This window comes from Argopecten irradians, chromosome 14 (genome assembly GCF_041381155.1).
Source record: "Argopecten irradians isolate NY chromosome 14, Ai_NY, whole genome shotgun sequence".
NCBI classification, from domain to species: Eukaryota; Metazoa; Mollusca; class Bivalvia; order Pectinida; family Pectinidae; genus Argopecten; species Argopecten irradians.
The window spans coordinates 31432857-31451444 of NC_091147.1; the positions used below are offsets into that span (position 1 = coordinate 31432857).

An 18588-nucleotide genomic window follows, 5' to 3' on the forward strand; every position below is an offset into this window, starting at 1 on the left:
CTAATAGTTGTGTTATATTCTATGTCCTGATGGTGGGAAGTCAAGGCCTGATGTTGTGTTATATTCAATGTCCTGATGGGGTCAAGGCGTGATGTTGTGTTATATTCTATGTCCTGATGGACAATATATATTTAACTCACATTTATACTTATCAATATATATTTAACTCACATTTATACTTATCAATATATATTTAACTCACATTTATACTTATCAATATATATTTAATCTCACATTAATACTTATCAATATATCTTAAATCTCACATTAATACTTATCAGTATATCTTAAAACTCACTTTAACTTATCAATATATCTTAAATTTCACATTAATACTTATCAGTATATCTTAAAACTCACATATACTTATCAATATATACTAAAACTCACATATACGTATCCATATATACTAAAACTCACATATACGTATCAATATATACTAAAACTCACATATACGTATCAATGTATATTTAAACTCACATATACGTATCAATTTATCTTAAAACTCACACATACTTATCAATATATTACAATCTAATACATGTACAAACACTCAAATGACTTAATTAGATAGAATGGCGATAACAAAGAAAGAAAACAAATGACTAGTTTAACGAAACGTTATTGCGACGACAAGACGTGCAGTTTGTCAATTATTGTCATGTTTCATGACATCTGCATATATATGAAATACTTTTTAACAAATAGTCTTGTTTTCCTAACTGCCTTTTGAGATGTCCATCGTCACTAATATCAAGTGGATCTATATATTGTTCCAATATTGTTAACCTGGTGTCAAATATCCCTTGAACTTTTCCATTGCGAATATTTGGTTTACATAATTTATTCAGTTTCAAGCACGAAAGCAACTTAAATGATGGGAGTCTTACAATGTCAACTTTTACCCACCTAACTACTAAGTCGGATTTCTGAGGTTCTGCAGTTGATTTTTCAAACATGAATTCAACATTAATGATATTTAATCTGGATTATATGAACTCTTGTTATATACTTTGGTAGACACATACATCCAGTATCTCTCTAAAGATAGGGTTTCAATGAGGCCGTCAGTTTTCAAACATGAAGACGACATTGACAAAGTTTGATTCTGAGTCATAGATGAGGTTGACGTTGTTGACAACGATTTTGATTTCCTCGCCGACGTCTAGGTAGTAATAAAGCGGACCTGTTTGGCTGGGAATCACCATGGCTCGTCCCAGAGTGGTTTTGTTGAAAATGAGGGTCTTTTGACTGCCGAATCTGTACAGCTTGATACCATGGTAGGCCACTAGTGGCCTGTGAGGGCGGTGACGTGCCGAGTACGAGTCAAACAAGATGGCTGAGAAAATGGAGTAGTAACCAGCCTGGTGGATTCGGATTCGGCCATTGTCGGTGAGTTCGATATTTCCGCGGATGTAGTGGTCGCGGCTTGCGTTTCTCCATCCCAGATGACCTTCTGTAACACATAAGATGCGGATTGTAGTACTCTTAGGGGTGATAGACAAGACCGTACAAGTGTTTGTGTCGGTCAAATAATACATTTAGCACACGCCTTAAAGTGATCTTGATATACATATATAAAGGTGCGGTGATTAAAATCAGACAACCTTTTTATTACTTAAATGCAGGTCAACGAGTTGAAAGATAGGTCACATGCCATCTACAACCTTATTCTAATTAGTTTGTGATTTAAAACGTAGACACATGGATTTATTTTTGTCCAAATCAACTTTAGGCGCTGTGGCGATTTTAACACGTTAGCGCAATTACGATTCCGCTCCATCGTTATATAATGGTTATATACACGACGTATAGGGTGTATAGAAAATATGTTTTATCTATTAAAATTCAGCATATTAGACACGAAATGCGCTAAATAAAACTACCCCTTAAAATACAGGTTTAAACAAGTAGAAATTCGAAACAACAACATTACGATTTTGTTTAGAAAAACATAGATGTACCTTTCCAATATGTATACATGTGCAACATTTGTTACGAACAAATTAGAGTAAATGCACTTTATTTATTAATCATGTTTCAGTCTTAAATGTTTTAGAAACTATGAAACCTACCTGTACTTTCAACAAGGTCAAGCTCAAGGAAAATGGCCGGAGTCTCACTTCGTGGAAGGTTGGAATGGTCTGTAAAAATAAAGCAATTTTCATAAGAAATGGAGGAAAATGTTTTACAATCGAAATAATAATTATACATCAATGGCTTTGTTCAGAGAGATTGCATATGTGTTCAATTTGTTTATTAAAATACGTAGTACATCGAAAACAAATGGTTTAGTAAACCCAACATCATATTGTGTCAGAGAGGAATATCAAATCTTAAATGATTATATGCTGCTTTTAGAGTAGACTTTATAGGATGAGATTGATAATTATAGAGGCGCAAAAGTTATTGGCTTACCGTTATCACTACGAATGAGTCGAATACCCTGTATTCCTCGAACTAATGATATGCCCCCTTGATGTTCGAGTTATAGGGGTTTTATTGTAATAGTTTTCATAACTGGAATGGTGAGACGGCAAACAGACAAATTAATCTTCCATGTTAACATATATTACTCAGGGAATCCTGCATTTGTTTGGTATTGTCACCTTAGGCCATCGAAATAAATTTTCTGGCGATACAAAAGAACGTTAAACTAACAAAACCAAATGTCTGAGGACCGTAGTGGGCCTTGTGACCTATGTCTATGAAGCTTTGTTTTAAAAAATGTGAACATCGCTGCCTTTAATTCTATATGTCTAGTAGTGTTTACTTCATGCAGTGAATCCATTACATAAAAAGTTATGCTCAAGTTTTGTATATTTTACGCCGAACAAAGGTTATGTGGAGGAGTGAACCGGATGAAGACAACACATTTTACTATCAAAAGGTCAAAGATTGGTAATCGACTTTGACGTACATTGTACCTTGAAACATTTTTGTCCGTCATTTTAAAATCGCCATTCCTGGTAAATGACAATGAATTTGTCTTTATTCAGAAACAAACTGACACCTTTAGGGAGACAACGTTTTATCTAGTACCAAATATACCCAGTGAACTTTTAATGAAATATTAGTGAAATGATTCGACGGCAATCAAAGGATGCTTTTTAGAAACTCTTGGACAAATAATTAACATTCTCTGTTCGGCATGTAATCAGTATCTGCATTTTTGGATAGATAAGATTTGGAATGTTTGTTCCATATTCCTTTCCTAGGTTATTTTAAAATGTTATCGTGAATATTTCTTTTCCACGTAAAAACGAGAACCTGATAATTAAAGAATCATTTGAATCATTGATGTGGAAGGCAAAACTAGTAAATCATCCTATCATTAGATGAGTGCTCATTTCATAATAATTATTGTTTAATTATTTTCATACTAAATCTTCATCGGGGTATGAAAGAAATTTTGATTGCAAACTGTGTGAATCCGCGAACCGGATTATCACAAAAAAAACACATAACATGCATTTAAACGTATTTTCCATTGACTATTAATTAAAAAATAAATTTTATTTGCAAACTTTTGCGAGAATTCGCTACGCGGATTCAGACAGTTTGCAAACAAAATTTCATTCATACTCCGATGAAGTTTAAAAAAAATAGTGACATCAATGCCTAAATAATTAATTTTTCTTTGTTTTCATACCAAATCTGACCTTTTGGTTGGCCTATTATTTTTTCATACCACTATGAAAATAAATCCGAGAATGGCGTTACAATAGAGATATCGACTTTGCGTATTGATTTGGAAAAATAACCCCTTGGGAAATCAACGGAATCGTACGAATAAACGTATTTTTATTTCATCTAGTAGTGTGAATAAAAAATGAACGTAATTATAAGTATTAATGTCACTATATTTAAATTTCACCTTAATGAGAATCTGCTATATCATTGCTAAACGAGATTTCCTGAAACGAAAATTTTATTTTTGTGAGCCTTTTCTTTTTTTTTCCTATAAACTTTTATCACTTATCTACAACAACCTACATTTCGGAGAAATCTATCAGAGATCGCCTCTTTGCCACGACTTCCTCGAATTTTGACGTCACGTCATCGTTACTTGACGTCAACCCATAAGTATACATAATATTTATATTTAGTTCCATAAGAGTTCAAAGGTGAATAGCCCACTTACCTTTTTGAAAATCGTTATTAGGTACCGTTTCGTGACGATTTGTGATTGGACTAGCCGATATCTACAACAAATACATAAACATTTGAATTATAAGTATGGTTAAATGTAATGTTGGATGTTGATTTACTTTGTTTTTTGTCTAAACAAGATGTTAATACGGTAGTCTATAGGTTTGCGTACAACAACATTGAATATACTTGTAGTAAATAATTTAATTGTTCTTGAACTGCAAATGGTTTGTTTGAGTTTGCATTCCCAAGTTTTTTGCAGACATTTTATAAATTGTCGTCATTTGCATCTATTTCCCACGATAAGGGGTTTATTCATTTTGCCTGCTACTAACATGCCTTATAGCCTAACTATAAACGTTACATGATTCCTACCAACCACTATGGTTAATGGACACTCGCGACAATATATCACATTACAATCTATATTGTAAGGTAGTCATTTAACACACTGGTGCACTGGGAAAACCCAAAGCAAATCATTGAAAAATTTAGCGACATTTCCTTACCGTATAACCTTTAACTGTGTAAGTGTTGTAATTGCGATTTACCTTTACACATATGCAGGTAGCCAGTGACAGAATTAACACTGTTAAATGCCTGTCAACATACATACTTAAGTCTGAACGTCAGGAAATCTGATATGTTGTATTAAAACAATTACATGCACTGTATTATTCTGATAAAGATGTAGGACACAGACGATATTAACCAAGTGTAATGCCCATATGAAATGATTTTGTCACCTGGATATGTGGTTTATATATATAGACGAAGTGTAGGCGTAATTCGGTAAAAATATGGATGTCGTAACCAAATTTCCATTCACACACCTTGGTATTTCGTTATAGATTGCAATATCATCAAATTCTTACGGGTCCAGTCAAGTTTGAACAAGAGAGCAATAAAACCAGCCATGCATATCTGGAGACAACCACAATACGGTCCCAATAGAGAGATGAGGCATTGTTCACATAACATTACATGTACCTAATGAATGTCTATCTAATGACACTGGAAATATAAATATATATTATCTACACGGGTAGGAATACGTTCCTAACCCCATGTATATAGCGTATGGGTATAATTAAGTATTCTACAACATCTGTAATAATGACTTTATTCTATATGTATAACGGAAAGACAAAAACATCTATTACCTTATCGGTATTTTTCATATAAATTAACATGCTTGACTGAGCAATGGACGCTTTTTTTTATTATTATTTGTTTTGGTTGCAATTTTCATACTCACGAATCAAGTAGATAATGTGTGATTCGGCAACCAAAGTTATTAACAGTTTGAGAATTACAATACAAATGTGTACTCACAATGCATAGGTTTTAATTTTACATGTACGAATATGAGCTAAAAATCATTCCTTATTCATTAATCAGTATAAACGGTCAAACCATGAAACCAGGTTGCGGTCTAAAATTTCATTTCACCAGACTTGGCCCCCGCTTTACAGACAGTAAAGTGAAGTACCTCAGGCTCTTACATGATAATGCGCCAGCACACAAGGAGTTTTTGAAGGCAGAAAAGGTCACTGTCCTCCCCCCACCCTGCATATTCACCAGACTTGGCCCCCTGTGACTTTTTCTTGTTCCCCAAACTAAAATTTCACCTGTCTGGAACAAAATATAAATCAAGAAATGCCCCTGGCTCTGCCATTTACCAGTATATTATGAGTATATCAAGAGTACGAAAACTGTTTCCAAAAGTGGATCGATCGGTTGAAACGATGCATAAATGCAGAGGGGGAGTAATTCGAGGGACAGGGCAAAGTAAAATGATCAGAATTACTTCTATCAAAGAGAAATCACCAAAGTAACAATAATTTTGGAACACCACTCGTAATTAGTAACTGTAAAGTGATTAAAAAGGTTGATTTTCATCTAAACCTAGAACCATAAATAAAATAAAAGTGAACAGTGAATAAAATTTGTTAATAAGACATCATTCACGTTTGTCTATCCATTCCAATAATGTTCACAGTTTATTCATCAAATCTTATGGTTTGCGACAGATTATTGAAGAAAAAATAACATATCAAAATTGTAGCCCAGTTGGCAAACATAACTTTAAGGTAAAAGTAAGACCCCGTTTGAACTAGTGATTTTTTGTACGTCTACATATCACTTCTTAGGTGTACTGGATCATAACTTAGTTGATATTAAGTGTCCATGCATCCGTCCTAACCTTAGATATCACTGTTGACTTATAGAGTGTTATCTTGTTTGTAAATTTTGGCAAAAATTGTGTTAACTAGTGTTTATAGTATGTAGTGGGAGCGCTGGTATGACTGGATTCAACTTTACAAAGACATACACATCGAGTCCTTTATGATCTTGTCAGGAAGATGGCGACTGTAGACTTAATATTTTACTGCAATGACCGGCACGTTGATATCAGTCAGTTTACTACGTACATGTATATTAACTGTTTCCACTGATCGGTATCACCAGACAGGATTTAGATACATACATGTAATATTACCCAAAACCTGCTAATGTGATGAATGGACAATTGGCGAAGTATCTTCATGATGGAATAACGGGATGGACATTTTGAGTAGTATCGTAATGATGGAATAAATTGATGGACATTTTGAGTAGTATCGTAATGATGGAATAAATGGATGGACATTTTGAGTATTTACGTAATGATGGAATGAATGTATTGACAGTTTGAGTGGTATCGCAATGGTGGAATAAAGTGATCGAGTTTGAGTAGTGTCTTAATGATGGAAGATTAGATTCTAATCGTCTGTTACGTCAAATACTTGATGACTTTCCGATTCGCACCCGTACATAGTCATGCACGTTGTCAGAGTGAAATTTTACAGCTTTAGCATACAAAAGGAGCAAAACACGTGACAAACACAATGATGAAGAGTTGTAATTAACTAATTAGTTAGGTTTTAGAACCTGTTTTTATATCACTTTTCGTGAAAACGGCGCTTGTAAATTATATAATGCAAATATAGGAAGTCATTTCAATCCTCACTATCATATACCTTTAGGAAAACTGAACACGAATACTAGTTTTGAGGAAAAAATGTTTAAGTAACTGCTTTTAATGAGGCAAAACACGCGGAGTTGTTGAAATGCACTTAAACTCTTAAATTAAACATTATTTCTTAAAACAATATTCCCACTATGTTCAGATGCCATTATAACATTAAATATGTACATTAGTATCAATATGGATGTCCCATATATACCATATTTGCATGTTTTAATCTACATCGCCAGCCTCCTAACAAAGTCAAAAAGGCCTTGATGTATATGCCTTTGTAAAGTTGAATCCGGTCAAATCGTCACATCATGGTAATTTGGCGAAAGAAATATATACCGAACCCCATAGACTTAAACGTACAATTCTTTGATTCATATCAATGCATGAGAAAACGGGTACCATGGTTTTCCAGGACCCGATTGGGATATTTTTGTGTCATTTTTGTTGAAACATAACTGATATCGTCTTAGTAATGGTACTTTATATAGTTGTGTATGATGATTTTAAAAGAACAAAATATCGCTTTTCAAACTTTAGTAATTATTTATGTGAAGACTTGATTTTAGCCGCTAAAGCTTAGTGGGTATAAGTTTTGTGTCGGGGAGCTTTCCATCCTTTACGTGTAGAGTAAGTAGAATATGATTTTAATGATTTTGTTTTAGACCCCTAAAACATCTAAAACTGGTCAATGGCAACTCTAGTGGGTCCATACTTTTATGTACTATAACTATTTTCAGATCTCTGTCCTAGGCGATCTCCGTAACAAATTACCAATACGACTTCAATGGAAAAAGCTACAAAATTAAAAAAAAACGAATAAAAAAAATAACCAAAAACTAGGCGATAGGTGTGTGTGTGGGATAGTGTGTGTGTATGGAATAGTGTGTGTGTATGGGATAGTGTGTGTGTGTCATGGTGATGATGATCATGATCATGATGATAAACCATGGTTGTGATGACAACTGTAAAAAGATCATGATGATAATAAACTATGATGTGATAACAACTGTAAAAAAGATCATGATGATAAACCATGATGTGATAACAACTGTAAAAGATCATGATGATATAACCATGTGTGTGATGACAACTGTAAAAGATCATTGATGATAAACCATTGTGTGATAACAACTGTAAAAGGATCATGATGATAAACCATGATGTGGAGTGACAACTATAAAAGATCATGATGATAAACCATGGTGTGATGAAAAGCTGTAAAATGATCACGATGATAAACCATGGTGTGTGATAAAATGTAAAAGGTCATGATGATAAACCATAATAAGATAACAATTGTAAAAGATCATGATGATATACAATGATGTGATAACAACTGTAAAGATCATGATGATAAACCATGGTTTGATAACAACTGGAAAAAAATCATGATGATAAACCATGGTGTGATAACAAAATTTTTAAATATCATGATGATAAAACCATGGTGTGATGACAACTGTAAAAGGTCATGATGATAAACCATGTTGTCATGACAACTGTAAAAGATCATGATAATAAAACTATGGTGTGATAACAACTGAAAAGATCATGATGATAAACCATGATGTGTTAACAACTGTAAACAGATCATGATGATAAACCATGGGTGTGATGACAACTGGAAAAGATCATGATGATAAATCATGGTGTGATAACAACTGTATAAAAAGATCATGATGATGATAAACCATGATGTGATGACAACTGTAAAAGAGCATGATGATAAACCATGATGTGATGACAACTGTAAAAGATCATGATGATGAAACAATGGTGTGATGACACTGTAAAAGATCATGATGATAAACCATGGTTGATAACAACTGTAAAAGATCATGATGATAAAACCATGACGTGATAACAACTGTAAAAGATCATGATGATAAACCATGGTGTGATGACAACTGTAAAAGATCATGATGATAAACCATGGTGTGATGACAACTGTAAAAGATCATGATGATAAACCATGTATGATAACAACTGTAAAAAAGATCATGATGATAACAACCAATCTGTAATGATCATGATGATAACATGGTGTGATGACAAATAAAAGATCATGATGATAAACCATGGTGTGATAACAACTGTAAAAGATCATGATGATAAACCATGCTATGAATAACAACTGTAAAAGATCATGATGATAAACCATGATGTGATAACAACTGTAAAAGATCATCATGATGATAAACCATGGATGTGATGACAACTGTAAAAGATCATGATGATAAACCATGGTGTGATAACAACTGTAAAAGATCATGATGATAAACCATGGTGTAATAATAACTGTAAAAGGTCATGATGATTAAACCATGTGTGATGACAACTGTAAAAGATCATGATGATAAACCATGATGTGATGAAGGTGTTAAAGATCATAATGATGAAACATGGTGTGATAATAACTGTAAAAGATCATGATGATAAACCATGGTGTGATAAACTGTAAAAGATCATGATGATAAACCATGTGTGATAAACATGATGATAAACCATGGTGTGATAACAACTGTAAAAGATCATGATGTTAAACCATGATGTGATGACAACTGTTAAAAGATCATGATGATAAACATGGTGTGATGACAACTGTAAAAGGTCATGATGATAAACCATGTTGTGATGACAACTGTAAAAGATCATGATGATAAACCATGATGTGATGAACAACTGTAAAAGATCATGATGATAAACCATGTGTGTGATGACAACTGTAAAAGAATCATGATGATAAAACCATGCTATGATAAAAACTGTTAAGGTCATGATAAAACCTTGGTATGAATGACACTGTAAAAGATCATGATGATTATAAACCATGATATGATGACAACTGGAAAAAATCATGATGATAAACCATGATGTGATGACAACTGTAAGAGATCATGATTATAAACCATGGTATGATGACAACTGTAAAAGATCATGATGATAATCCATGATGTAATAACAACTGTAAAAGATCATGATGATAAAATATGATGTGATAACAACTGTAAAATATCATGATGATAAACCATGGTGTGATAACAACTTTAAAAGGTCATGATGATAAACCATGATGTGATAACAACTGTAAAAGATCATGATGATAAACCATGATGTGATAACAACTGTAAAAGATCATGATGATAAACCATGGTGTGATAACAACTGTAAAAGATCATGATGATAAACCATGGTGTGATAACAACTGTAAAAGATCATGATGATAAACCATGGTGTGATAACAACTGTAAAAGATCATGATGATAAACCATGATGTGATAAAGGTGTTAAAGATCATAATGATAAACATGGTGTAATAATAACTGTAAAAAGATCATGATGATAAACCATGGTGTGATAACAACTGTAAAAGATCATGATGATAAACCATGATGTGATGAAACTGTAAAAGATCATGATGATAAACCATGGTGTGATAACAACTGTAAAAGATCATGATGATAAACCATGATGTGATGACAACTGTAAAAGATCATGATGATAAACCATGGTGTGATAACAACTGTAAAAGGTCATGATGATAAACCATGTTGTGATGACAACTGTAAAAGATCATGATGATAAACCATGATGTGATGAAACTGTAAAAGATCATGATGATAAACCATGATGTGATGACAACTGTAAAAGATCATGATGATAAACCATGGTGTGATGACAACTGTAAAAGATCATGATGATAAACCATGGTGTGATAACAACTGTAAAAGATCATGATGATAAACCATGATGTGATGACAACTGTAAAAAGATCATGATGATAAACCATGGTGTGATAACAACTGTAAAAGATCATGATGATAAACCATGGTGTGATAACAACTGTAAAAGATCATGATGATAAACCATGGTGTAATGACAGTGTTAAAGATACAAAAAGTCGATGATAACCATGGTGTGATGACAACTGTAAAAGATCATGATGATAAACCATGGTGTCATGATAACAACTGTAAAATATAATGATGATAAACCATGTGTGATGACAACTGTAAAAGATCATGATGATAAACCATGTTGTGATGACAACTGTAAAAGATCATGATGATAAACCATGAGTGTAATGACAACTGTAAAAGATCATGATGATAAACCATGGTGTGATGACAACTGAAAAAGATCATGATGATACACCATGGTGTTATAACAACTGTAAAATATAATGATGATGCACCATAGTGTGATAACAACTGTAAAAGATCATGATGATAAACCATGTTGTCATGACAACTGTAAAAGATCATGATGATAAACCATGTTGTCATGACAACTGTAAAAGGTTATGATGATAAACCATGGTGTGATGACAACTGTAAAAGATCATGATGATAAACCATGATTTGATGACAACCATGGTGTGATAACAACTGTAAAAGTTCATGATGATAAACCATGATGTGATGACAACTGTAAAATATCATGATGATAAACCATGGTGTAATAACAACTGTAAAAGATCAGGATGATAAACCATGATATGATAACAACTGTAAAAGATCATGATGATAAACAATAATGTGATGACAGCTGTAAAAATCAGGATGATAAACCATGATATGATGACAAGTGTTAAAGATCATAATGATGAACCATGGTGTGATGACAACTGTAACAGATCATGATGATAAACCATGGTGTGATGACAACTGGAAAAGATCATGATAATAAACCATGATGTGATAACAACTGTAAAAGATCATGATGATAAACAATAATGTGATGACAGCTGTAAAAATCAGGTGATAAACCATGGTGTGATGACAGCTTTAAAAGATCACGATGATAAACCATGGTGTCATGAAAACTGTAAAATATCATGATGATAAAACATGGTGCGATAACAACTGTAAAAGATAATGATGATAAACCATGACGTGATAACAACTGTAACAGATCATGATGATAAACCATGGTGTGATGAACAACTGTAAAAGATCATGATTATAAACCATGGTGTGATAAACTGTAAAAGATCATGATGATAAACTATGGTGTGATAACAACAGTAAACGATCATGATGATAAACCATGGTGTGATAACAACTGTAATGGATCATGATGATAAACCATGGTGTCATGACAACTGTAATGGATTATGATTATAAACCATGGTGTGATGACATCTGTAAAAGATCATGATGATAAACCATGTTGTGATGACAACTGTAAAAGATCATGATGATAAGCACTATGATGTGATAACAACTGTAAAAGATCATGATGATAAACCATGATGTGATGACAACTGTAAAAGATCATGATGATAAACCATGTTGTCATGACAGCGGTAAAAGATCTTGATGATAAACCATTGTGTGATGACAACTGTAAAAGGTCATGATGATTAACCATGATGTGATGACAACTATAAAAGATCATGATGATAAACCATGGTGTGATGAAAGCTGTAAAAGATCATTATGATAAACCATGGTGTGATAAACTGTAAAAGGTCATGCTGATAAAACATAATGTGATAACAATTGTAAAAGATCATGATGATAAACCATTGTGTGATGACAACTGTAAAAGGTCATGATGATAAACCATTGTGTGATGACAACTGTAAAAGATCATGATGATAAACCATGGTGTGATGACACCTGTAAAAGATCATGATGATAAAAAATGATGTGATGAAAGCTCTAAAAGATCACGATGATAAACCATTGTGTAATAAAATGTAAAAGGTCATGATGATAAACCATAATAAGATAACAATTGTAAAAGATCATGATGATATACATGATGTGATAACAACTGTAAAAGATCATGATGATAAACCATGGTTTGATGACAACTGGAAAAAATCGTGTGATGATAAACCATGATGATAACATGATGTGACAAATTGTTAAATATCATGATGATAAACCATGGTGTGATGACAACTGTAAAAGATCATGATGATAAACCATGTTGTCATGACAACTGTAAAAGATCATGATAATAAAATGTATGGATGACAACTGTAAAAGATCATGATGATAAACCATGATGTGATAACAACTGTAAAAGATCATGATGATAAACCATGATGTGATAACAACTGTAAAAGATCATGATGATAAACCATGGTGTGATAACAACTGTAAAAGATCATGATGATAAACCATGGTATGATAACAACTGTAAAAGATCATGATGATAAACCATGATATGATAACAACTGTAAAAGATCATGATTATAAACCATGGTATGATGACAACTGGAAAAAATCATGATGATAAACCATGATGTGATGACAACTGTAAGAGATCATGATGATAAACCATGGTGTGATAACAACTGTAAAAGATCATGATGATAAACCATGGTGGATAACAACTGTAAAAGATCATGATGATAAACCATGTGTGATAACAACTGTAAAAGATCATGATGATAAACCATGGTGTGATGACAACTGTAAAAGATCATGATGATAAACCATGGTGTGATGACAACTGTAAAAGATCATGATGATAAACCATGATGTGATAACAACTGTAAAAGATCATGATGATAAACCATGTGTGATAACAACTGTAAAAGATCATGATGATAAACCATGGTGTGATAACAACTGTAAAAGATCATGATGATAAACCATGATTGATAACAACTGTAAAAGATCATGATGATAAACCATGGTGTGATGACAACTGAAAAGATCATGATGATAAACCATGATGTGATAACAACTGTAAAAGATCATGATGATAAACCACTATGTGATGACAACTGTAAAAGATCATGATGATAAACCATGTATGATGAACAACTGTAAAAGATCATGATGATAAACCATGATGATGTGTGATGACAACTGTAAAAGATCATGATGATAAACCATGATGTGATGACAACTGTAAAAGATCATGATGATAAACCATGGTGTGATAACAACTGTAAAAGGTCATGATGATAAACCATGGTGTGATGACAACTGTAAAAGATCATGATGATAAACCATGATGTGATAACAACTGTAAAAGATCATGATGATAACATGTTGATATGTAAAAGATCATGATGATAAACCATGGTATGTGATAACAACTGTAAAAGATCATGATGAATAACCATGGTGTGATGACAAAAAAACTGTAAAAGATCATGATGATAAACCATGGTGTGTGATAACAACTGTAAAAGATCATGATGATAAACCATGGTGTGATAACAACTGTAAAAGATCATGATGATAAACCATGGTGTGATAACAACTGTAAAAGATCATGATGATAAACCATGTGTGATGACAACTGTAAAAGATCATGATGATAAACCATGGTGTGATAACAACTGTAAAAGATCATGATGATAAACCATGGTGTGATAACAACTGTAAAAGATCATGATGATAAAACCATGGTGTGATAACAACTGTAAAAGATCATGATGATTAACCATGATGTGATGACAACTGTAAAAGATCATGATGATAAACCATGGTGTGATAATAACTGTAAAAGATCATGATGATAAACCATGGTGTGATAAACTGTAAAAGATCATGATGATAAACCATGATGTGATAAACTGTAAAAGATCATGATGATAAACCATGATGTGATAAACTGTAAAAGATCATGATGATAAACCATGGTGTGATAACAACTGTAAAAGATCATGATGATAAACCATGATGTGATGAAAGGTGTTAAAGATCATGATGATAAACCATGGTGTGATAACAACTGTAAAAGGTTATGATGATAAACCATGTTGTGATGACAAATGTAAAAGATCATGATGATAAACCATGATGTGATGACAACTGTAAAAGATCATGATGATAAACCATGATGTGATGACAACTGTAAAAGATCATGATGATAAACCATGGTGTGATAAACTGTAAAAGGTCATGATGATAAAACCATGGTGTGATAACAACTGTAAAAGATCATGATGATAAAACCATGGTGTGATGACAACTGTAAAAGATCATGATGATAAACCATGATGTGATGACAACTGTAAAAGATCATGATGATAAACCATGGTGTGATAACAACTGTAAAAGATCATGATGATAAACCATGGTGTGATAACAACTGTAAAAGATCATGATGATAAACCATGGTGTGATAACAACTGTAAAAGATCATGATGATAAACCATTGTGTGATGACAAATAAAAGATCATGATGATAAACCATGATGTGATGACAACTGTAAAAGATCATGATGATAAACCATGATGTGATGACAACTGTAAAAGATCATGATGATAAACCATGGTGTGATGACAACTGTAAAAGATCATGATGATAAACCATGGTGTGATGACAACTGTAAAAGATCATGATGATAAACCATGATGTGATAACAACTGTAAAAGATCATGATGATAAACCATGGTGTGATAACAACTGTAAAAGATCATGATGATAAACCATGGTGTAATAACAACTGTAAAAGATCATGATGATAAACCATGATGTGATGACAACTGTAAAAGATCATGATGATAAACCATGATGTGATGACAACTGTAAAAGATCATGATGATAAACCATGATGTGATAACAACTGTAAAAGATCATGATGATAAACCATGGTGTGATAACAACTGTAAAAGATCATGATGATAAACCATGGTGTGATGACAACTGTAAAAGATCATGATGATAAACCATGATGTGATAACAACTGTAAAAGATCATGATGATAAAATATGATGTGATAACAACTGTAAAATATCATGATGATAAACCATGATGTGATAACAACTGTAAAAGATCATGATGATAAACCATGATGTGATGACAACTGTAAAAGATCATGATGATAAACCATGGTGTGATAACAACTGTAAAAGATCATGATGATAAACCATGGTGTGATGACAACTGTAAAAGATCATGATGATAAACCATGATGTGATGACAACTGTAAAAGATCATGATGATAAACCATGGTGTGATGACAACTGTAAAAGATCATGATGATAAACCATGGTGTGATAACAACTGTAAAAGATCATGATGATAAACCATGGTGTGATAACAACTGTAAAAGATCATGATGATAAACCATGGTGTGATAACAACTGTAAAAGATCATGATGATGATATGAAACCATGGTGTGATGACAACTGTAAAAGATCATGATGATAAACCATGATGTGATGACAACTGTAAAAGATCATGATGATAAACCATGGTGTGATAACAACTGTAAAAGATCATGATGATAAACCATGATGTGATAACAACTGTAAAAGATCATGATGATAAACCATGGTGTGATGACAACTGTAAAAGATCATGATGATAAACCATGCTATGATAACAACTGTAAAAGATCATGATGATAAACCATGCTATGATAACAACTGTAAAAGATCATGATGATAAACCATGGTGTGATGACAACTGGAAAAGATCATGATAATAAACCATGATGTGATAACAACTGTAAAAGATCATGATGATAAACAATAATGTGATGACAGCTGTAAAAATCAGGTGATAAACCATGGTGTGATGACAGCTTTAAAAGATCACGATGATAAACCATGGTGTCATGAAAACTGTAAAATATCATGATGATAAAACATGGTGCGATAACAACTGTAAAAGATAATGATGATAAACCATGACGTGATAACAACTGTAACAGATCATGATGATAAACCATGGTGTGATGACAACTGTAAAAGATCATGATTATAAACCATGGTGTGATAAACTGTAAAAGATCATGATGATAAACTATGGTGTGATAACAACAGTAAACGATCATGATGATAAACCATGGTGTGATAACAACTGTAATGGATCATGATGATAAACCATGGTGTCATGACAACTGTAATGGATTATGATTATAAACCATGGTGTGATGACATCTGTAAAAGATCATGATGATAAACCATGTTGTGATGACAACTGTAAAAGATCATGATGATAAGCACTATGATGTGATAACAACTGTAAAAGATCATGATGATAAACCATGATGTGATGACAACTGTAAAAGATCATGATGATAAACCATGTTGTCATGACAGCGGTAAAAGATCTTGATGATAAACCATTGTGTGATGACAACTGTAAAAGGTCATGATGATTAACCATGATGTGATGACAACTATAAAAGATCATGATGATAAACCATGGTGTGATGAAAGCTGTAAAAGATCATTATGATAAACCATGGTGTGATAAACTGTAAAAGGTCATGCTGATAAAACATAATGTGATAACAATTGTAAAAGATCATGATGATAAACCATTGTGTGATGACAACTGTAAAAGGTCATGATGATAAACCATTGTGTGATGACAACTGTAAAAGATCATGATGATAAACCATGGTGTGATGACACCTGTAAAAGATCATGATGATAAAAAATGATGTGATGAAAGCTCTAAAAGATCACGATGATAAACCATGGTGTAATAAAATGTAAAAGGTCATGATGATAAACCATAATAAGATAACAATTGTAAAAGATCATGATGATATACAATGATGTGATAACAACTGTAAAAGATCATGATGATAAACCATGGTTTGATAACAACTGGAAAAAATCATGATGATAAACCATGGTGTGATAACAAATTTTAAATATCATGATGATAAACCATGGTGTGATGACAACTGTAAAAGGTCATGATGATAAACCATGTTGTCATGACAACTGTAAAAGATCATGATAATAAACTATGGTGTAATAACAACTGAAAAAGATCATGATGATAAACCATGATGTGATAACAACTGTAACAGATCATGATGATAAACCATGGTGTGATGACAACTGGAAAAGATCATGATGATAAATCATGGTGTGATAACAACTGTAAAAGATCATGATGATAAACCACGATGTGATGACAACTGTAAAAGATCATGATGATAAACCATGATGTGATGACAACTGTAAAAGATCATGATGATGAACAATGGTGTGATGACACCTGTAAAAGATCATGATGATAAACCATGGTGCGATAACAACTGTAAAAGATAATGATGATAAACCATGACGTGATAACAACTGTAAAAGATCATGATTATAAACCATGGTGTGATAAACTGTAAAAGATCATGATGATAAACTATGGTGTGATAACAACAGTAAACGATCATGATGATAAACCATGGTGTGATAACAACTGTAATGGATCATGATGATAAACCATGGTGTCATGACAACTGTAATGGATTATGATTATAAACCATGGTGTGATGACATCTGTAAAAGATCATGATGATAAACCATGGTGTGATAAGAACTGTAACAAAAATCATGATGATAAACACTATGATGTGATAACAACTGTAAAAAATCATGATGATAAGCACTATGATGTGATGACAACTGTAAAAGATCATGATGATAAACCATGTTGTCATGACAGCTGTAAAAGATCTTGATGATAAACC

At 32.7% G+C, this 18588-nt stretch overlaps 1 protein-coding gene across 1 annotated transcript; it reads right to left on the bottom strand.

The window, feature by feature from the left end:
• Positions 1-234: 234 nt before the first annotated feature.
• LOC138307509 (uncharacterized) lies at positions 235-4912 on the bottom strand. Its single transcript, XM_069248296.1, has 4 exons — positions 4704-4912; positions 4145-4205; positions 2076-2144; positions 235-1456 (listed from the first exon to the last, which is right to left on the bottom strand). Exons 1-4 carry the CDS (start codon positions 4764-4766, stop codon positions 1068-1070), a joined length of 582 nt encoding a protein of 193 aa, XP_069104397.1. The 5' UTR covers positions 4767-4912; the 3' UTR covers positions 235-1067.
• Between the last annotated feature and the right edge of the window lie 13676 nt (positions 4913-18588).